Source organism: Psammomys obesus, unplaced genomic scaffold (genome assembly GCF_907164565.1).
Source record: "Psammomys obesus unplaced genomic scaffold, mPsaObe1.curated_primary_1811, whole genome shotgun sequence".
Classification (NCBI taxonomy): domain Eukaryota; kingdom Metazoa; phylum Chordata; class Mammalia; order Rodentia; family Muridae; genus Psammomys; species Psammomys obesus.
Window position 1 is genome coordinate 18,016,688 of NW_026595981.1, and position 22,629 is coordinate 18,039,316.

General features: G+C 42.4%; 1 protein-coding gene across 1 annotated transcript in view; it reads left to right on the forward strand.

The window, feature by feature from the left end:
- Ca10 (carbonic anhydrase 10) overlaps positions 1-22,629 on the forward strand; it is a 528,017-nt gene that overhangs the window by 416,714 nt on the left and 88,674 nt on the right. The window contains exon 4 of the mRNA XM_055620147.1: positions 4,934-5,119. Coding sequence (XP_055476122.1) covers positions 4,934-5,119 — 186 coding nt within the window. The remainder of the gene's footprint in view (positions 1-4,933; positions 5,120-22,629) is intronic.

A 22,629-nucleotide genomic window follows, 5' to 3' on the forward strand; every position in this document is an offset into this window, starting at 1 on the left:
CTGACTTCTCCAAGGATAGCTGTTTCTCTCAGGATCACAGAAGGGAGGTGAGGGAGGTCTTTTCTGTGAGCTGCCATCCCACACATGGGTTTACACTAACATCTTCCCATCCAAAGGGAAGCAAACAGCCCAGGCTAGTATACACCAAGAGTGGTGCTAAGCTTGCTAAGGAAGAAATTGTGAGGATTTGAAGAGGAAATCTGGGCTCAGAATTTAGCACCCATTCTGACACCAAGTAAGGATTCACACCAAGATGCCCTCTGCCAGCGGCAGGTTGTGGCCAACTCTCAAAGAGTGAATGTTCCTCTTTTAAAATGCGCTGACCAAATTCAGGCCCTCTCATATACTGCTGCCCACAGAATGAGCTAGAAGATAAACACACTAACAAGAAGCCTGGCAGATTATTAACCACTGCACCGGAACTGTGCTTGTTCTACAGGGGTACCCAATGTTATAAAATAAACATGGTGGAATTGAGGGTGCTGAATTTTGGCTTGTTTATTTTAAGTTCTTTTTTATGTCTGTTTATTTGGTTTTGATTTACAAATGAACATTTTTTTTCAGACAACCTCAAGTTATTGATGTTATTTATTGACATGCCACCTGAACAGGCGTCTATGTCTGCTTCCTTTAATACAAGTAGCTCCAAGTAGTCTTAAAACAGTAGAAATGTCTGTAGTTGGGGAAGCCAGGCCTTCTCTTCTCAGGTCTTTGTCCTCAGATGAACAGCAGCCCAGCATGCTGCCGAGTCTTCCATGTTCTTGAAAAACAGTCTTGGCAACCTCCCCTCCCCGGAACTGCACAAGACCTTACCTACAGAGTGCAGAAGAAATGACACCCCACAACAACTGACATGGACAGTGACAGTTGCTCTTGCTCACGTCGAGATAACCTGTCCTTTGCTTGTCTCCTACCAGCTGTGTGATGATTCTGGACAAGTCACCAAATCTTTGTTGACCGCCCTGAATTGCTTCATTGGTAAAATGGACAACACACACACTAACCTTTTGATTAGGGTTACAGTGAATTCAGACAAAGGCTAGGGAGCTGTGGGGCAGCCAGAGGCAAGCTGGATATGCCCCCCAGCTTCACCTTCTCCACTCACCTCTGCACCCTGATCTGCAGAAACAAGCTTTTCCCGACATGCTGTGCACCAAAGTCATTCACTGGAAACACAGTAATTAGCGACACAGATAAAGTGACACTGGTGCGGTGCTAATTACCGCCATGCAGATGTACTGTTAGATTCAGATATCATACATAACATTGTCGAGCCTTTATTTTTAAATTAAAGTGCAACAAACCATGCCCTGGATACACATATTTTTATGATTAATACAAATTAATGTTATTTCAAAGTGTAGAGAAAGGGTTGAATAAGGGGCTATTGCATCTAACTGTAACAACATTGTGGTATATATTCTATATTCCCCCAGCTGTCTGCACACTGGGAGCTTGCGTGAGGAAGTATGACTTTTGTAAAGACAAAGATCAGGCATGCTCCTTGTAGTAGCCCAAGCTCCTAGCACAACCAGTTATGTGTAACCCTTTATGAACAAGGATGGGTGAATTTGCTGATGAGTGAAGGAGTTGGTGGAAATGAATCAAATGAATGAATGAAGATACAACCATGTGTATGTATAGAAGGGAATCTGGAGGAAATAAGGAACTAAAAGGCACAATGATTCATTTTTATTCTCCTGGTTCTGTTTTGCTTTTTAGTATTTGAAATGTGTTGTCTGTTCCCCACATCTAGCACACTGAAGTCCAAAGTGAGAGGCAAGTGGATCATCTGAAAGCAGAGGCTGAGTGGTTTTCCATAAGGACCATTATAATGCACCAAGTTCTGAAAAGAGGAGGAGATGGGTGGAAGGGAGATTGAGGAGGATGCTTCCACATCAGTGAGACTTGCATGCAATAGCCAAAAGAGAGAAAGAAAAAGAATGAAAATGTTGGACCAATGAAAATATTATTTACTTAATAATACAACTCCACAGGGGAATTACTTTTCATTTTCATTCACATTGTGAATACAATGTGCCTCTCTTAAACTTTGACATCTTAACCATTTTTAAGTTCAACAATATTAAATACACTTATGTCACTGTAGACTCTTCACCCCATTCACCTCCAGAACTCTTTGTCTTGCAAAGTTGAAACTTTATGTCCATTACACACTAACTCCCATGTCCTTCCTGACCTCAGCCTCTCTAATCTCTATTCTACTAGCTGTCTCTACCATTTGCACTACTTTAGACACCTCATATAAACGAGATTCTTTTATATTTCAAGTAACTAGTAATTAAGAGTGAGGCCTGTCACTTGACTATTTGTTTTGAAGATGGCTTATCATTTGGGCTCTTTGTTTTGTTTTCCAACCCTCATTCCCATAAGGAAATTTGTGTTATGTCTATTGTACAGTTACGGAACTGAAGCTTCATAATGTTAAATAAATTTTCCAAAGTTACATAGCTGACAAGAAGTAGATTGAGGATCTTTTGACACCCAAGACTCCAGGTCTTACACTTGCTTTTGTGTCCATGTGGTTTTGAAATGCTGGAAGAAGGCAGGTGGACATGGGACACTGGCTTCGGTTGAAGTGTTGTGTTGTTCAAATATGCAACCATATTTTGACACATTAGATAAAATTCCTGGTGAGTGGGTTTCTTGAAATATGGGGTTTCTCCGTGGTAGAAGGCATCAGGCTATAAGATCTCATGGCATCTCAGTGATAGGGCAGAGGTTGGAATCTCGATTCGGTGTTGGCTGGTGTGAACACATTACAGACATCCAGCTCTGCTCCAGGGGTGTCACTTCCCGTAGAAGATGTATGCTACAATGCATAATAAATGCTCACAGAGTTTTCCTAGTGAAATCCTCCTGGCTTAGGGAACTGTTTCAGCCATAATGGTATGCAGTGTAGCAAAAGAAGTGTAAAGATTCCACAATAAACCGGATATTTTTACCGCAGAGTATTTTGCAGCCATTTCAAAGTGATGTTGAAGAACAAATCATGGCCTGGAAATATTTGCATTAGTGAAAAAATAGCATTAGTAAGTCAGATATTATATACGTATGTAAAAATAACATGTATGTACACATACATTTATATAACAACCTCATAAGTATGAAAAGGTTGGACATCAAAATATTCGTGCTAGCTGGTTAATTTTTAAATTATGACTATTTCTTTTTCCCTTAACTTTCCTGTTTTCTGAATTGTATATAATACCTATACACTTTTTGGTATTTAGAAAAAAAAATTTTATTTTATGATAGAAGCATCATCTAACTTTAAGCCATCACATGCAAAGTAAGTTCTTAACTGGAGCCCAAAAGAAGACATTCTCTTTATATCATAATAACTTAGTAACAATTATACGTGTACTTGAGCCTGGAGAACAGGAATGGTTACAAGAACAGTTAACTTAAGAAAAAAGAAAGAAAGAAAGAAAACTCCAATATGATGTAAAGTGTCAGAAATGCTATTCAGGTGTACTGAAGGAACTGGAGAGAAGAGATACAGAAGCTCATTGCAGTGAGCCTCATCTATTTGCTCACTCACTCACTCTTGCTCTCGTTTTCTCTCGCCCCCCCCCTTCCCTTTAGCTCTCTGTCTTCATGTGGACCTTGCCTTACATTAAAAACAAGAATGGAGTATCTGGCGAGTGACAGTGAGCAATCTAAGAACTGAACCAACTGATCACTTACAATACCAGGGTCAGAAAGGCAGAATGGCAGGCTACCAGCAAATATTCAAAGGCTAGATCTATTGAAGTAATCAGCCACTCCAAGAAGCCAGGCACAGCAGTGCACAGCTCTAAGTCCCAAAACTTAACACCCAAGGATTGGGATTTTGAGACCAGCTTGAGCTACATAAGAAGAATCTCTCTAAGTGAGTAGACAGACAGACAGCCAGTAATAGATGACAGAAGGTTGATAGATAAATGATCGATGAGTGACCGACAGACAGATAGATGGAAGTTACATGATGTCTCTGTGGAACTGCTGAGAGAAAGTGGACCTAAAGGGCCAAAATAAGTAGGATGAACATCTGAGTAATTCAGCATGCAGTAACCCAAAAGAACCCATCAAAGTGTCTTTAAAGTCCCCCTAAGCTCCCAGAACTAGCCCAAGAAAGTAAGGAAGAAGAATACCAGGTGAAACAATGACATAGGGTCATTTGTAGAGCTGTGCTTAGGTCATAGCCCAGAAAAAAATGAAGCTTGGCATTGAATCCAAAGAGAAAGGACAGAAGGGAAAAGAAGAGAAAGCAGTAAGTTGAGGAGGAAGAGGAGGAACTGAAGGAGATGGGACTGGGAATGAGAAATAAGTTTTGAATGTGAGAAATGGGACCTCAGGTGATTCTCTTCAGGTGAGCCCTGAGGCTGTGTTCTCTGAGTGAAGACCTGAACTGTTTCTGTGTTATGTCTGCTATGGGACAGGAGAGGGACCCAACCAAAGCAGCTGGACCAAGTGCTTGAGATTTCACAGTCTCCCAACGGAGCGTTCTCATCTCTCACTAGGATCCTTTAAACTCTGCTCATTGCTTTCTCTGATTTCTTACACCTGAGATTTTTAACTTTTACACCATCTCTACCTTCTAAACAGCTATGATGAGAGGGACAAACCATTTTTATAAGGTGCAATGTACAAAATAGTTGTCATGGTGAAAAATCCCTGAGTTCTCCCTTAAAGTTTCTGAATAATAATAATAATGTTGACTTGGGCCTCCCCAGAAGCATTCTAGAAGCTGAGTATGAAAGGAAAGCCCTCTGAAAAGACCACCGTGCCCTTCCTTCCACATGTGGAGTGTAGCCTGATATGTCCTCATCAGAAGACGTAAATGGCATGGCTCTACCATGCACCTCTTTGGGTTTGGGGAGAAATGGAAAGAAACCCTTGTGTGATTTGTTACCCCATTGCCTTGTAGGTCAGTGGGACTATGTACAACACTGGAAGGCATGTGTCCCTCCGCCTGGACAAGGAGCACTTGGTCAACATTTCAGGAGGGCCCATGACATACAGCCACCGCCTAGAGGAGATCCGGCTCCACTTTGGGAGTGAGGACAGCCAAGGGTCTGAGCACCTCCTCAATGGACAAGCCTTCTCTGGGGAGGTATGTGAATCTTCCAAAGTGCTAAGGTTTCATGCCAACTTACAGGATCCGGTGCCTGTTCTGATCAAAAGTGAAATAACAGATGGGAAGGCTTCCCTTGAATCTGGGAAAGAAGGTGTCTGCCTCCTTTCTCCATGTGTCTTTTGCATGCTGGCTTTCAGTTTCTCAGGAGAGGCGACAGTCAAACAGTATTTCCTTCTCAAACAGTAGCACAAGTCTCTTAGGACTCATGCCCCAGCATGTCCAAGAGCAGGGGTTCTCAACCTTCCCAATGGTGCAACCCTTTAATACAGTTCCTCGCATTGTGGTGACACCCAACCATAAAATTATTTTCGATGCTACTTCATAACTATAATTTTGCTCCTGTTGTGAATTGTACTGTAAATACCTGATGTGCAAGATCGCTGATATGTAAACCCTCCATGGGGTCGCAAACTGTCCTCCTAGAGCATCATTTAACCTCAAGTTTGTTCTGTGCCTCTTCGCTTTTACCTCTCTGCGCCATCAGCCTCTTGTGCATCCTACATGACAGCATAGTTTTCCTTCTGGTAAAGTGGGTCTTGCATAAGCGTGTAATGCACTGCAAAACCAGTGTCAGGAATCTGAAGACTCTGCCTGAAAGCCTGCAGAATGGAAATTCCATTATGTCACACCATTGATGGTGAGTGTCGGTGTGTGCCACCATCAGTCCACACAAAAGAATAAATCTAAGCAATGCAACTAACCACAGTTTCAAATAAGATAAGAGATAAGGTTTAACCAAACTTCATCTGTGATCTGTCCCTGTACCTAGTTCAGTCTTTACACTTACACTTGTGGGCAATTATAACTTAAGGACCAGGGGTCCTCATATCATAAGTAACCAGTAACTAGGTTCCTAGAAAGAGTCCTCAGTAACTGATGTCAAAAAGACTTTAAATTTTTTAAATGTGCATTTTATATGGTCTTTTTATTTTGCTATTTAAGGTCGTGGTTAAGCCTGGCAATTGTTTTTATGTGTTAAGGCCATGCACCATCGAATAGAGCACAAGTTAAAGAAATCCCTTAGCCAGATTTTAATGTGCATTCAAAATGCATTGACTAAGGGTTGGCTTAGGGACTCTACTACTTACTAAAGATATGGGATTTATTTTTTTTTTTTTTAAGTGTTTGGTAGACATAATCTTTTTTTTTTATTTTATTTTTTTCTTATCAGTTACATTCTATTTTTTTTTTTTTTTTAGAGTGAAAGATAATACAAGTTTATTTTTTTTTTTTTCTTTTTAGTTACATTTTCTTAACTCCGTGTCCCAGCTGTATCCCGCTCCCTCATTCCCTCCCCAACCCCACACTCCCTCCCTGGTCTCCTCCCTGCCCCTTTCCAAGTCCCCTGATAGGGGAGGACCTCCTCCCCTTTCATCTGTCCCTGTTTTATCAGGTATCTTCAGGGCTGGCTGCAAAGTCCTCCTCTGTGGCCTAACAGACTGCTCCTCCCCTGGGGGGAGGTGTCAAACAGCCTGCCCTTGAGATCCTGTTAGAAATAGTCCGTGTCCCCCTTACTTTGGAAAACTACTTGGTTACTGAGCTACCACAGGCCACATCCGAGCAGAAGTTCTAGGTTATATCCATAGATGGTCCTTGGTTGAGTTTCAGTCTCAGAAAAGACCCTGTGCCCAGATATATTTGGTCCTTGTAGAGCTCCTATCCTTTCCATATCATACTAACTTCCCTTCTTTCATATGATTCCCTGCACTCTGCCGAGGGTTTGGTTATGAGTCTTAGTGTCTGCTTTGAAACACTGCTAGGTAGAGTCTTTCAGATGCCTTTTGTGGTAGACTCCTGTCATAAGTTCAAGGCACATCCCATTTGTCTTTCTAAATGAGGATTAATCACCTTCGCCTGTGTCCACTTTCTTGATTATCTTCTTTAGGTGTGTAGATTTCATTATGTTTATCATGTCTTGTAGGTCTATATAAGCGAGTATATACCAAGTTTGTCAAGATATGGGATTTAAAAATGAAAAAAAAAAAAAAAAGAAAGGAGTTCTGTCCACAGAAGAGGTTCAAAGGGGACTATATTCAAATCATTGAAGTTTAATGGCATGCTGAAATGGAGATGTACAAAGGCCCTGGCAGCCTCAAAGAAAGATGTGACATATTTTACTTGAAGAGGTCAGGAGACGCTTCACAGAGGAGGTGCCCTTTGAACTGGGATGTGGAGAGAAGCTATGAAGAGTAATTTTAAAACATCAGCTTTGGAGTCAAAGGACCTGAATTTGTAGCCCCTGCTTTGATACACACCGTGTTATCTTGGGACATCACTTGATCCTTCCAAGGCACAATTTAGACACCTCTCAAAGATATTTTAAAGTTTTAGTGGGAACCCAGATGTAAGGAGTACTCCATTGATAGACTTAAAAGAAAAGATAAAGCAGGGAAGGAGGGATAGGATTAGAAAAGGGCCTCCGGGCATGTCAGGGCACTGTGTTTTTGAGACACTGCACATAGATCTCATTCAGTACTTTATCTATCATCTATTAGTAATGGCTGCATAGACAATGGGCTTCGGCTGCACTATGAGATTTTCTCCTAGATCTGGAGGGGGAGACGTGTTAGGATTGATTTAAGGATGTCTGCTAAAAGGAAGTAACAGAAAACTCCCTCCTCTTCAGAGCTACAGGTCGTGAACTGGAACACGTCAGGAAATATAGCCAAAACGGGGAAACCTCACAATTCCGAGAGATGAGGGGAGGTCAGTCTCCAGTGGGGGATGTTTAAAGATCAACTTTTCCTTATGATAATATGAGTTATTTTAAAGTTTACTGTCATTTTATCAGTGTTCTTACTTGCCCATTGTCATTATTTCTTTTTTTTCTCTCTCTCTCTCTGTCTCTCTCTCCCTCTGGACTGTCATATTTCAGCGCTTACCATAGCACTGCTTCAAAGTAGAAACACTAAATGAGTGGGTAAAAATTGGATAGTTACTAGGCTAAAATCTTTATGCCGTTCCTTCTGTTGTCCCAACATTTAAGTAGGTGATTCGCAGCGTGTACATTAACAATGTATAATTGGCAAGCTGGGGTACTATGCAGATTGATGAGACTCGGCTGGGGGAAGAGCTTTCCAAGCAATAGGGACACACACACACACACACACACACACACACACACACACACACACACACCCCTACAGGGCATGCCTGAGAACCAGCCTCAGAAAAAGGATAGATATATCTCACCCTGAGTAGATCACACTATTGTCATTGAATTTCTTCCCAAGTGCTTCAGTTTGCCTGATCTGTAAGCTTACCAGTTCACAGTGCTAGAAGCCAGCATTTTGGAGGATCCAAAATATGTCAAATGAAGATCATTTTGCACGCTGTTGGCTTTTGAGATACTTGACCTGCCCTAGGGTGCAAGAAGAGTTGAACACCTTTGCCACTTGAAGATAATGCCCTAGGGCCAATAGTGGAAGCGGCAGACAGAACACTTTCAGCTTAATACATGTTCTAACAATGGGAGCTATATATCAATGAAATGAGTTTGCCTCTGAAAACAGTGAACTCACGTTGTTGGATTTATTAAGCCCCGAACACTTCTTAAACAATGGGTGAACTATTAGCTTTAATGTGCCTTCTAATTACTAAACTCTACACAGTCCATAACTTTCTTCCAGAAACTTCTTCCGGTTAAATTCCAGTTAGCCTCAGGAAGGGTAACTATTTATCACCCTGCAGCTTAACTTTCCCTATTTCTTTTGTACTGCCTTCAAAGTTTCCCTTGGTCTCTATTTCTGGGTGTCCTTTGAGAGGACACAAGAAGACACTTCTTACAACAAAGCACGTGTTTATTTTGTTGACAGTGAGTAATTGCGTTACCATCTGCCCCATCTATCATTGCTGATCATGATGAGTCAATTAATACCAGGCATTTTCCTTGGCATACCACAGTGGCTGCTATCTGAAGAGCTGTATATTAAGTGTAGCCTTGTCTAGTGGGGTTATTATAATTGATGGTAATCATTTGCTTTGTTTTATACAACTGTGTGGATGTAAGACACGATTAGCAACTGCAGGGGTTTTTTTGTAAAAATTATTCATGTCCTACATGAAGAATTCCTGGGTGCCTTATTGGAGGTTGGTGATAAATGAGCACATTCAGGGATTCAAATGTCTCAATTTTTTAAAAGGTAGGGATTAACTGCTTTTAATAATCAAGCTCCTTAGCTTGCTAATCATTTTAAGTGCTTAGATTAATATCTAGTATAAAGTAGGTTATTTGTAGGATGAAACAAAAGATAATATTGGGAAAGAATCATGTTTGTGGACTAAATTCCAATGGTGAGTGTAGACAGAAAAAAAAAAGTCTTTCTGACTTGGAAGAAATTGAACAATTTCATCTTCAGAACCTCCTTTGAGTTCTTCATTCTCAAGGGATAAAGTAGCACCCTGAAAACTGTGCTAGCCACTTCAGAGGGCATCTTCAGCCCGACCTCTGATTCATTTTCTCTTCTTTCCATGGCTATTATACTCCTGCTGTGTGCTGGGCTCCGAGCACACAGCACCCAATTTCTACTCAGAAAAGCCTCAAGTCTATTGTGGAATATGTACATGTGTTGAACCCACATACATATACACATACATGTACACACACTTACATACATGCATGCCTATATTGTGCATAATTATGCACACTGGCAACATGGGTATATCTGAGGATTATTCCAAGAGACAATTTATTGAATAGCTATCTTGGATCATAACAAGAAAGAATGATCGACAGCCCTTCAGATTGCCGTGCTCGCTGCTCCCTCTGGAGGTGAAGTAGCAGCGCTGACCTTCCTGGATCTCAGCCTCCGCAGTCTCCAAGTCTGCTCAAAAGACAGGAAGGAAAAAAAGTCCATGGATGTTTTATGGTGATGGAGATTATATTTTTAATTGAAAAGAGAAACTAAATGTCATAGGTGAAATATAGGATGACTCCATGTTTTTGTATGTCTCTGAATCAGAAAAGAGTCTATTTCGGAATCAATAACAGAAAAGGACAATGCAGCCTGATTCTCTTCAAGGAACCAATGATCTGTATCCTTGAGAGGCTGCTTCACATAAACACACAAGTTGGTAGGAATAAGCAACTAGAGCCAAGTTGTCCTGGCATGTGCTAGAGTGTGGTACATGCTAAGGAAAAACTGAAAACCAGGGCCCCAGTAGGCACAGCACATCATAGGATTGGGGGAAGAAAAGGCACTCTGCTTAGAACTTTTGCTGCTTCACTGAGTCCTCTTGGTAGGGGTACTTTATTGGCCCAATTAGAGATTAAGGTAGAATAAGAACTAGAGTACTTAAATTTAACAAGAAAGAGGATAAAAGAAGGGAAGTGCACATGAGTGCCATATGCCACAAGAAAGCTCTTCCTGCAGCTAATAATGGCAGATTTATCTCTCCAGCCATCACCTACTTCAGTCTCCCTCTTCTAGCTCCCCAAGATCCCATTCCTCCTCCCAGCCAGTTGGGTGCTATCTCCCCTTCTCTTCCAGAGAAAGTTGTGTATCCCAACCACTCTATGGTGCAACTACCCATCACTGTGGGTCTCGTATCTGCTTATTCTCGATTCTGTCGGAGTGGAAATTCTTTGCCGATGGAAATTTTTGTTTGGCCAGTGCTCTATTCCCAGAACTTTGTACACTGCGCACAGGAGGACAGTCAGTATGTGTTTACTAGGTAAAGGAATGAATTATCTGATTATTCCTGTTAAGTAAAGAGCTGTTCCTCCCTAGACACCGTATACCTAATGCAATGTCCACAGTACAGTAAGTGCTTAAATAATGTTTGTGAAATGAGTAATTCAATCACCAAAAGAACAATTCAGTCAACTTTTGGGTCCCGTGAACAAAAACATTATAGATTTTTTCCTTGGACATCTTGAGTTGTGTTACATGTGTTGACTATACAGGAAATATACAGCAGCATTTATTCGACTTAATTTAACAGCATTAAATTGAAGCAGGGTGGGCGGGAGGTACTGGAAAGATGGTTCAGTAGTTAAGACCACCGGTTGCTCTTCTACTCTTCCAGAGAGCTCAGGTTCGATTCTCAGCACCCATGTGGTGGTTCAGAGACATCCGTAACTCCAGTTCTAGGAGATAAGATGCCATCTTATGGCCTCCATGGCATCAGGCATGGACATGGTACACACACATGCACACAAGACAAACATCCACACACATAAAATAAAAATAATAAATTGAAGATGGAATATTTGGATAAAAACTGCCCAAAACTTCAAATGCTGTTAAAAACTGGGGGGAAAGAAAGAGAGGTTTTGATAATTACCACTATGACATCTTCTGGAATTTTTAGAGGAGAATATACTTCATGAAAAATTTTAAACGTATTTATGAAGTACCACTCTATGTCTAGCCTTCATGTGGTGGAAGACATAGAAGGATTAAACAGTTAAGTGTCGCCCTGAAGGGACTTCAGATCCATTAAAGGGACAGAGCACAGACTTGACTCACAAATGGCTATAGAATTTCATTGATAATACCTGGCCACTGTCCGGCTGCTTTGTGTGTAACTTCCCGTTATCTCATTCAAAAGAACAGATAGTATCAATCACATGCAACAGTGAGTGAGTGAGCTACAGATGCCTGTTTAGGAGGTGTTTCTAGTCCAGTGGAGGAGACAGATAATAAATAATCAGAATAATAACTGAGGAAATATCAGGATACGGCAAAGGCTATGAGGACTTAAGCAGCAGAGGAGGGAGCTCAAGAGTTAAGCATGGCAGCATGAGTTACTTCTAAACAGGGTGGCCAGTGTGGGTCTCACTTCAAGAACAGTGTTTGTTAGATTGACAGGAAGGTTGTCCAAGGGAAGGGTGTTCCAGGTGGGCATCACAGCTCTGAAGTGGGAGAGCAGTGAGCAGAAGCAATAGCAGAAGCCGTGTAGGCCTGTATGCGAATGCTGGGGCTGACACAGAGCACGCGGCTCCTTCTGCCTTTGTCTCTGTGTGACCTTTGGCTTTTGTAGCAAGTCTCAAAGCACACTGACAAAAATTCTCTTTAATCAGCCAAGACCAGTTTAGTGAGTTTGCTCTCAGTGTGAGCTCCTCACCTGGGGTAATGAAGGACCAAGGTCACACAAACCAGAACACCAAGGTTGGATTTAAGTCTTCTGCTTCATTACACTGCTTCAGGAAGGCCAAGGTTTCTCTGTAAACTCCACGCTAATGGTTGTTTGCCTAGCTTTGGCTCTAGCTCAGTCGGGAAATTCAAACACTGAAAGGCCAAGTGGGAGGGGGCTGTCTTTAAGGAGCCTGTGATCTAGCAGAAGACCCTGTCTTTCAACCAGACTGTTAACTCTTGGCAGTCCCAAAGTGGGTTGTACTCCTCAAAAATATCTCCCTATACACATAAATGAGCTGTGGGTAAATACTGCTGAACAAAGAAATTGAATGAGTAAATTAAGATAATATAGACTAGAGCTTTCAAAGTGCCTAAATTATACCCAGTATGTCATAATCAAAATTCTATAGTCATAATGTCAACCCTAATGAAGTTAATGTCAATATTAACCAAGATTTTTGAATTTATATGTTAAATTATTCACAAATTCAAGGTAAGTGAATTCTTTGGGGCACCTGGGAAGAGCAATGGAATAGCTGAGAGCTAGTGTGTTAGAATAATTCATTTTGATTCTTCATCTCAGTCCTGGAATCACTCCCAAGATCAAAATAGGGAGCTTGTCTTTGCCAGTGCTGAAAGGCAAAGTTTAAGGTTCTGGGAAGCAGACTTACCCAGACTGGTCAAAGTGGCCTTTTTAAAAAAAAAAGTTTTTTATTAATTACAGTTTATTCACTTTTTATCCCAGCTGTAGCCCCCTCCTTCATCCCCTCCCAATCCTACCTTCTCTCCTCCCTGTCTTCTCCTCCTATGTCCCTCCCCCAGTCCACTGATAGGGAGGTCCTCCTCCCCTTACATCTGACCCTAGTCTATCAGGTCTCACCAGGACTGGCTGCATTGTCTTCTTCTGTGGCCTGATAAGGCTGTTCCCCCTCAAGGAGAGGTGATCAAAGAGCCAGCCACTGAGTTCATGTCAGAGACAGTCCCTGTTCCCATTACTAGAGTACCCACTTGGACCCTGAGCTGCTGTGGGCTACATCTGTGGAAGTGTTCTAGGTTATCTCCATGAATGGTCCTTGGTTGGAGTATCAGTCTCAGAAAAGACTCCTGGGCCCAGATTTTTTGGTTCTGTTGGTCTCCTTGTGGAGCTCCTGTCCCCTCCAGGTCTTTTTATCTCTGGCTTCTTTCATAAGATTTCCTGCACTCTGCCCAAAGTTTGGCCATGAGTCTCAGCATCTGCTTTGATAACCTGCAGGGTAGAGTCTTTCAGAGTCCCTCTGTGGTAGGCTCCTGTCCTGTTTCCTGTTTTCTCCCTCTTCCGACGTCCATCCTGTTTCCCTTTCTGAATGAGGATTGAGCGTCTTACCTAGGGTCCTCCTTCTTGGTTAGCTTCTTTAGGTGTACAGATTTTAGTATGTTTATCCTACATTATATGTCTAATATCCAGTTATAAGTGAGTATATATCATGTGTGTCTTTCTGCTTCTGGGATACCTCACTCAGGATGATCTTTTCTAGTTCTCACCATTTGCCTGCAAATTTCATGATTTCCTTGTTTTTAATTGCTGAGTAGTATTTCATTGTGTAAATGTACCACAATTTCTGTATCCATTCCTCAACTAAGGGGCATCTGGGTTGTTTCTAGCTTCTGGCTACAAATAAAGCTGCTACAAACATGGTTGAGCAAATGTCCTTGTTGTATGGTAGAATATTTTTCAGGTATACGCCCAGGAGGGGTATAGCTGGATCTTGAGGTAGCACTATTCATAATTGTCTGAGAAAGCACCAGTGGCCTTTGAGAAGCCTAGCAGAAAGGGATTGAGATCCCAGATGCTGACCATGCATGGTATAAACACAGTTGCAAGATGGTGTTGACTGATCCATGGGGTTTTGCTTGGGACATTATAATAGTTGTGTCTGAGAAAGGAAAGCTCAGTGTACTGAGCAACTTCTTGGATTGTCATTTGTCAAAAGATGCTCACAGTGGGACAGTCTAAGATGGAAGACACTGCATTTGAAGCCAGTCTGTTGAGTCACTATTCCACGTACTCCATTCTAACGTGCATGTAGCTCTGGTCTGGCCCACTAGAATGACATTATGATGGTCACTGTCCACTTCCTTTGGACTCAATAAAGCCTTCTGTATTGTTTTCTAAAAGCAAGGAGGGAATTGCTATACTGCAAGGTAAATTTTAAACACAGAAACTTCAGAGAACTGGAATTTGATTGAGGTTTGGCATCAGACCTGACTGTCACCATGGCAACCATCATTGTCATCGTTTTACAAGTGTTGAATGTGGTCTTGGTTTATTTAAAAACCAATGAAAGGGAGCTACAAAGATGGCTCACTGCTCGTGCAGAGAGCCCGTGTTCATTTTCCAGCATCAGGCACCTCACAGTTGCCTATAATTCCAGATCTAAGGGACTTAAAACCTGCTTCTGGCCTCTGCAGGCGCATGCACACATGTAGTGCACATAAATTCACACAGGCACATACACCTAATAAGATAAATAAATCTTTTCTTTAAAAAGCCAGTGACATCACACCTACAGAGAGGAGTAATGCTCGTAGCACTTCTGGGAACTAGCTGGACTTCGAGGAAAAAAAAATCTCTTTTCCAAATAGAAGTCAACTGAAGAAGAGTTTCTTAAATTGAATGACTTATTCCTTGTTGTTCTAACCCATGTGAGCAGTTCATGAAGACTTGAAGAGTTTCAAGGAAAAGTAACACCTTCCATTTTAAGGTACAGACTAGACTTGAAACAAGCGATTGTGCATGCCGTCCCCAAATGTGGTAGCTGTGCCAGGAGCACCTGTGGGGTCATCTCTTCCAACACACCTGCATAATCATCACCAAATGCCAGGAAAGGCAAGAGACCTGCCAAAGGTCACTAACACTCAGTGGTAGAATTAGGATCCGATCCTGATTTTCCTTACTCAAAGTTTCAATTTTTAATGTGCCATGTTAAATTTACAGTTCTACCGCATCCCAGGGTTCAAGAGACGTTTTAGGTAATTTAGAGGAGTCACCCAGTATAGAGTAAAGACATCTGCAAAATCATATTTCCTGCATCAGCAAGCAGAACACCAAGGGCGTTAATAGACATAGCCTCAAGACAGCAAAGGCATGGGCCAACTATTTCACAAACATGAGCGATGAAAAGCATCCACAAAAGATGCATGTAGAAGTCGCCAAAGTACTCCTTCCAAAAAAAAAGGACCAACAATATCAAGCCAAGCCAAAAATCAGATTGCAAGAAATGTAGAAATAAAGCTCGGAAAACTCAAACCAGAAAAGGTATTCCTTGAAGATGCTTCCCTGGGTCTCAGAAGGAAAAATCAACCCCACTGTTGCATTAAATGCTTAAGAGACAGGGTTGTGGAGATGGCTTACCGTTGTTGGAAAAATCAACCACACCATTGCATTAAATGCTTAAGAGACAGGGTTGTGGAGGTCCTCACCCCAGACATGGGGGATCTGAGTTTGGATCCCCAGAATGGCTGTAAAACTGTGGTGTGTACAATGGCTGCTCATAATTCTAGCTCTTGGAAAGCAGAGAGACAAGGGATCCCATGAAAGCTGGCAACCTGGATTAGCTAGAATTAGTGAGGTCCAGGCTCAGGGCGAGTCCTGCCTCGGTAAATAAGGCAGAGAGTGATCAAGGAAGAGACTTGTCTTATTTAGTGTTTCTCCTGCTGTGATGAAACACCGTGATCAAAAGCCACAACATGGGGAGGAAAGGGGCTTATTTCACTTCTGCTTCCACATCACAGTCCATCATCAAAGGAAGTCAAGGCAGGAATCCTGAGGTAGAAACTGAAGCCCAGGTCCTAAAGAAACACTGCTGCCTGGTTCTGCTCCATGAGGCTTGCTCAGACTGCCTTCTTAGAGCACCTAGGACCGTCAGCCCAGGGTTACCACAGCTTTTCTTGAGCTGGACCCTCTGACATCAATGAAGAAAATGCCCTGCAGGCCAGCCAGGTGAGAACCTAGAGCTATAAATACTGTTTCTGTGCACTTTGAATATTCCACTCTCACACACCAATATCCTCCAGAATGGTTCTGTCACAGTAAATAAAAGTCGTCTAGGTACTAATATCATCTATCCACCTTGTGAAGATACTGCTATACAGCTCAAAAGAAAGCCATTTAAAACTCTTAGATTCATCTGCTCTGACATATCGATAAACCTCTTTTGAAACAAAGCTAATCATCTCAACGGCACTGACTTAATTGCTCACCAGTTGACGGAGAATAAACCGACCTGAGGATTAAAATATGAACTAATTACTGTACTCGATTCCATTTACTTGATTTCATGTTCCATTAATTTTTTTCGCATCATTTCTGGTGGAAGCCTTAGATTTATGGTCACCTCGAATGAATTATGCCACTTAGTTGCCCATGGCATGCTCATGTTCAGAATCGGTTGGAAAAGGGCAGAATTCTGGGCAGTAAATACTGAGGCAAAGCAGCGGAGGATATAGTAAGTGAGGGTAATTATCCATTCCCAAATACCAGCCAGAGTCAGTGTCTATAAATCTATCCCTATCTCGGCACCGAAAGGGCAACACCGGAATCGCATTCATGATTATTCATTGGATCTTCTTGTTAAGGCGATCTCCAGGAACAGCGCTTGTCTCTGCTGGAGGGAGGGCTGGAGGGAAGCAGAGAAAGTATGGGAAGGAGAAAGGGCATGGACCTAAGAGTCAGGCATGCACATTGCACAAGGCAACGTTGTAAATCAGGATATTTGGTTTCAAGAGCCTGCCCTGTCACTGGGTGGCTGTGTGGTCTTGGTAAAGGAAGAGCTGTGTAAATCGTCTCTGGCCTTTTTGAGCAATTGTGATGGTCCTATATGTGTTTCAGAATATCTACCAAGCGCCAATAAAAACGACAACAAAAGCCCCTCCTGTGACAGGACCCTTTAATTGATAAAGAAAGGGCTGTTTGAGTCAATTATCGGCCAGCCCAAACAGCACTCAAATCTCTTGCGGATAAGACATGTTAGAATAATTACATGAGTTAATGTGGCCACGCCTACCAGCTGTAATTGACCGAGCATATAATATGTACTTCTCATGCCCGATCTGCACAATAACTGAGTCAATTAGTGCTGATTTGCACCATTTTGTGCATGAAGAAAAGAAACTTGGAAAGGTTAAAGGATCTGCTCTCAGTGTAGCCCCCCACCCCTTGGATGCAGGGAAGAACTAGGATTTGAACTCAGATCTCTGATTCAAGCTTGTACCTTGATGACATCTCTGGCTCTGAGTAGCTCCTTGATCATAGTTAAGTCCAGTCTCTCTACTACTGAAAGGTCCACTCTGAGACCTGACATGATCTTTCGGTACCTCTGGGTTCTGCTTTCAAACAGCCTACATTTTCCCCCTGGCTGTAAAGTGAGACAAGAGCCTACCTCTCTAAACTGCACAATCTGTTGTGAAATATGACCCACATCATTTCCGTGTGCTTGCTGAGGACTGTAGCTCCCTCATGCACCTTCCCCACACAAAGGAGAAGGATAACAACCAGGTAGATATGCACAGATCAAACATAACCAGCACAGTGTGTAGACCTGTAAATTTGTGTATAAACACATTTATGGCTTTCTGCAAAGCACAAGAAACTGTATTCCTCTGTTTCAGGGGTGGCTCGAATGGATACATTTTCTGGCTTTAAATGGTGTTTGCTGAGCTAGAGATTTCTGGAGTTGGCCTTGGAAGTGAATCCTGCAGGAGCAATTTGGCAAAATGAGCTTAGCCTGGAGGTTTTAAATCACACTTCCAGCCAGAAGGGGAAAGTCCCCCGGGACCACAGGCCTCTGCACCGGGGCTGCTGTACCAGATCTTCAAAGCAAACCTCTGCATCTGTTCCAGGAAAGACTAATTGTGTATGGACCTGAATGGCCACCACACACAGCTGCTGTTTCTGTAAGGTCCATCCTGAGGGGTCAAGCATTTCCCATCCATTGCACCTGCCTCTTAGGGCTGATGTGCTCTCCTGGCTTAAATGAGGAGCTGTAACTCGCTCACATGAGCAGCTGTTAACAGTTTAAAGGTAACAAGTGTTAGGCTTATTAGTTCCTGGCCTTGACTCCTCCAACACTTACCAGTTATGACACTGGGCAAGTTTTTCAACTTCCTAGTACCTCAATAATGAGTCTCCCCTTTAATAAGATGAACCAAATAGTGTTGCCCCTGCTCTAAGAGCATTCTGACCCCTCCCCAGCTTTAATGAATTTAGCATACAAACAAAACTATTCAGTGACTCAACTGCCCAGTGTGATATGACCACGGCAACGCTCCCACTAAGCACCGTCACAACCATGTACATATTCCATCACTCTGAAGAGCTTCCTCGTGGCCCTTCACAGTCTTCCAAGCCCTGACCTGGTAACTGCTCATCAGCTAACACTATACCCTCGACATGCTTGACCTTTTTGTTTCATTTTATCACTATGTTGTAGAATGCTGTCATCTTAGCATGAGATGGCTGTTGCCTGCCTAAACTGTTATTATCCCTGGGATACTTGCACAAGATAGGGCCCATCATGGAGAAGGGAAGGCTTAAAAGGCAGCCCACTAACCACATAAGACCTCATCCCTTCATAAGGATGTGTGTGTGTGTCTGTGTGTGTGTGTGCCATTAATGATTGCTGGGGTAAGGGACATTTCTCTTTGGTGGTCAGCCATATTCCTGTAAGTAACCCCAATTAAGCTTAGTGGTTTACCAAGCTAGACTTTGGTGGAATTATTTCTTTTTATCAATCTGGGTTGGAAGATGCTTGTTCATAGATTCTTCAGGAAAAAAAAAAGAAAAAAAACATCACACGGCATAGACAGTAAAGTTGACTTGGTTTGCTTTTGGAGAATGGTTCTCTAAACTCTTAACAGATACAGAGAAGCTGGATGGCCAGCACCACAACCAATATCCAAAATGATCTGCCCAACAAGGTCTTGCATTCAGCAGCTCCAAACACAGTAGCTTTCCTTGGCACTGACATGCTTCCTCAGACTTCCTCATCCATCAGCATTTCAACCCTTCACCCCATCTAACAAGAATCCAGAGTGGCAACCAGGCAGGAAGTGAAAGTCTTATAAATTACATCAGCCATTGTTAGTTGGTTCAGGGCACTTGGATGGTTGACATTTTCCTTGAGCTGTTGTCAGTGCTGCCAGTGGCAGGGCTGGCGAGAGGAAGAAAAACCCACCATCTTTGCAAAAGGTGCCGTCTCCTGCTGGGCCTGTGTCCACCTCAGGACTGTAACTTGTCCTAATACCCACTGTGATGGTTTCAGAGGTCAGGTACTGCCTGTGAAAGTGCAACATGGTAAAGCCATGAAAGCTCCTCCTTTGTGAATGTGACTAAGAACCTTATAAAAGATGAGCCATGAGGCAGATGGCCAGCCTGCCCTTCCATCTTCTGCCATGAGAAAATGCAGCACCCAACCTCCCTCTCTGAAAAATATAGCCCTTGTCCAATAACAAGGACCTCACTAGAACCTTGTTCTTGGACTTCTTATCCTCCAAAAGAAGTTTTTACATTGATTATTTAGCTTCAGGTATTCCATTATAACAGTACAAATGGACTAAAATACTTACTCAGGAGTGAGGGCCGGGAAGAATTCAGAGCTGGGGTGTGGTCAAGGAAGTGCCTCCCTCGTCCAGACAACAGGAGGTGTCCTTTCCAAGTCCCCAGGCGATGGCTTATTCTTGCAAATGGCAGCAGTGAACAGACCATATCTCCTCGCTTTAGACCAGCTGCTGCAATCACCTGACCTTATTCCCCTGGGGCACTTCAGCCTGACAAAGTAGGACCTAGAATAATGGTAACAGCTCCCACGCTCACTCTCAGAAGTATCCTGATTTGAGAAATGGGCATACCAACCTGAATACCAATGTGACCGCATTTGTCTTAATTCACACCAGTGGTGTGTAAGGGTTCCCTCGCCCACATGCTCACCACCATTTGTCATTTGTTTTCTGAGTGGTTGCCAAGGACTCCAATTCAACAGATCACAGAGACACTCACATACCAAGATTTATTATAACACTGTTCACAACAGCCGAGTTATAAAACCAATCTTAGGGATGGATAAAGAAAATATGATAGAAATACACACAGTGAAAGTTTTTGTCAGTCCTAAAGAGCAAAGTTGTGTTGTTTTCAGGAAAGCTGGCACAAGTGAATTAATCCAGTCTTGGAAATTTATATGGTTTTTCTTTTTCTCATCCATGGTTCTTAGAGCTTATATGGCCAATATGACATAAAAGCAGAAGCTAGTTTCTAGAGGTTCATAAGGTACCAGTGGGAGGGGGAGAGAAGAGAGAGTAAGAAGATAGGGGGATGATGTTTTCAATATATAAAATATACTTGTATGAAAACTTAAAAACTAAATAAATTAGACCAAAAGAAGTATCCCGGCTAACTTGATGGATGAGCACATGGTCATGATAGATCTAGATGACCTTATGCAAGCCACTTAAACTCTCATTTCCTTTACCCATAAACTTAAAGGATTAATTAGAGTAGCCTGACCGCATCCCCCTATAGTTCAAACATGTCACCCTACAGTCCACCCATGTCCCCCTACAGGCTTTTAGAAGCAGAGTCTCACTTTGAAGCACAGGCTAGGCTTGAATTCACAATCCTCCTGCCTCAGCCTTCTGATTGCTGCATTTTTGAGGACATACACCACCATTCCATGATGGAAGTAAAATCTTCTTGGATAATCTCACAATATAAATATTGCTTGAGGGTGATGGTGCTACCCAGAGCATCAGAACCACTGGTGTGTAGTAAAATCCCTGTGTTACCTTAGAGACATTCTTCTGAGAACTGAGTATATACTTTGTAAGCAGCCACCTTCACATCTGCCTGAGGGAAAACCTTGGGAGTTTAAGTCATTGTACATGACACCGAAAGTTAGAGCTGAGATTGTTCTGCGGGCTTGAACATGCGACCTTAGATAGTGAATTGAAATATATTTTAACATATTAAAATATATTAGTGAATGATTCCTTCCTGCCCCTGTTGCCGTCACCACACTATTGGCACGCACGCATACAGACATTCTATCACACTTCAGTCACTCACTGCCTCCAAGGAAGATGTCCTTGTGGTTAACAGGGTCTTTCACTGGAAACTACGGACTCCATTTATGTATTTATGTGTTTTAATTACATTTTTTTGTATTTTAATTACAATTTAACCAATTTCTCTCCATTAAAGGCCCCTAGGAAGGAGCCCAGGGAATCACCATCATCACTCATTTAGGCTGTTTCTATTCTGGCTTCTAGAGAACCAGAACAGGAGATGATGTCACCTTAAAGATGATGTCCCTTCTGGGGTGTTCATCTAGCCTTCTTTCTGCTGCAGAAAGCAATTGGCAGCTTCTCTTTTAGGACCTCTGAAGCATCCAAACATTGGATCCCACCCAACTCTAGTAGCACTTAGAGTATTCGATTAGTTTAATTTACATTATTTGATTTTCTTAGGGTCATCTTTACTAGCTGAAGGGGTTTGTTTCTCCCTTAATTAAAGAACACATTGGTTCCAAAGCATTCAGAGCAAGACCAGCCCCTCTCTCTCAGTATTCTCTCTCTCTCTCTCTCTCTCTCTCTCTCTCTCTCTCTCTGCGTGTGTGTATGTGTGTGTATCTGTGTGTGTGTGTGTGTGTGTATGTGTGTGTGTGTGAATGTGTGTGTATACCCACACGTGCACGTGTGTATGACCTCTGGGTGTCTTTCTCTTTTATTCTCCACCTTATTTTTTGAGGCAGGATCTCTCTTGAACCTGGAGCTTGCTGTTTCAGTAGACTACCTGCCCACAAGACCTAGAGGTCCTCTCATCTCTTCTGTGACCCCAATGCTAGGATTACAGATGCGCATCACCACACTGGGCTTTTACATGGATTCTAGGAATCCAACACCAGGTCCTCAGGCTTGTATAGCAAACACTTTGTCCACTAAGCCATCATCCAGCCCCTGGGAAAGATCTGGAAAGAAAAGTATGAATATGGCTGAAAGAGTATGAGAGATCCCAGACAAATAGAATTGCCTTCTACTAATGCAGAAATAAGTACAGGTAATCCAAAACAGGCAAGCAGAAAATTCAGTGTCTTATGATTGTCACAACAATCTCACTCATCACAGGGATACCAGTGGCACTCCATGGCCTCATCTCATCTACTAACACGATCTAACTGCCTTTCCTTCCTGCCAATACATACATCACAGACTGGCCTTCACTAAGTCAACCTGGGAGTTAGTGTCAAACAAACTAACATGTGGATACCAACTCTCTCATACTTTCTGCGTGCCCTTTAACAGATCACATAGACCTTTACCAAATGAAAACAAGGGGAGTTTATAATAGCATCAACTTCTGAGGGTTCCTGAAACAGT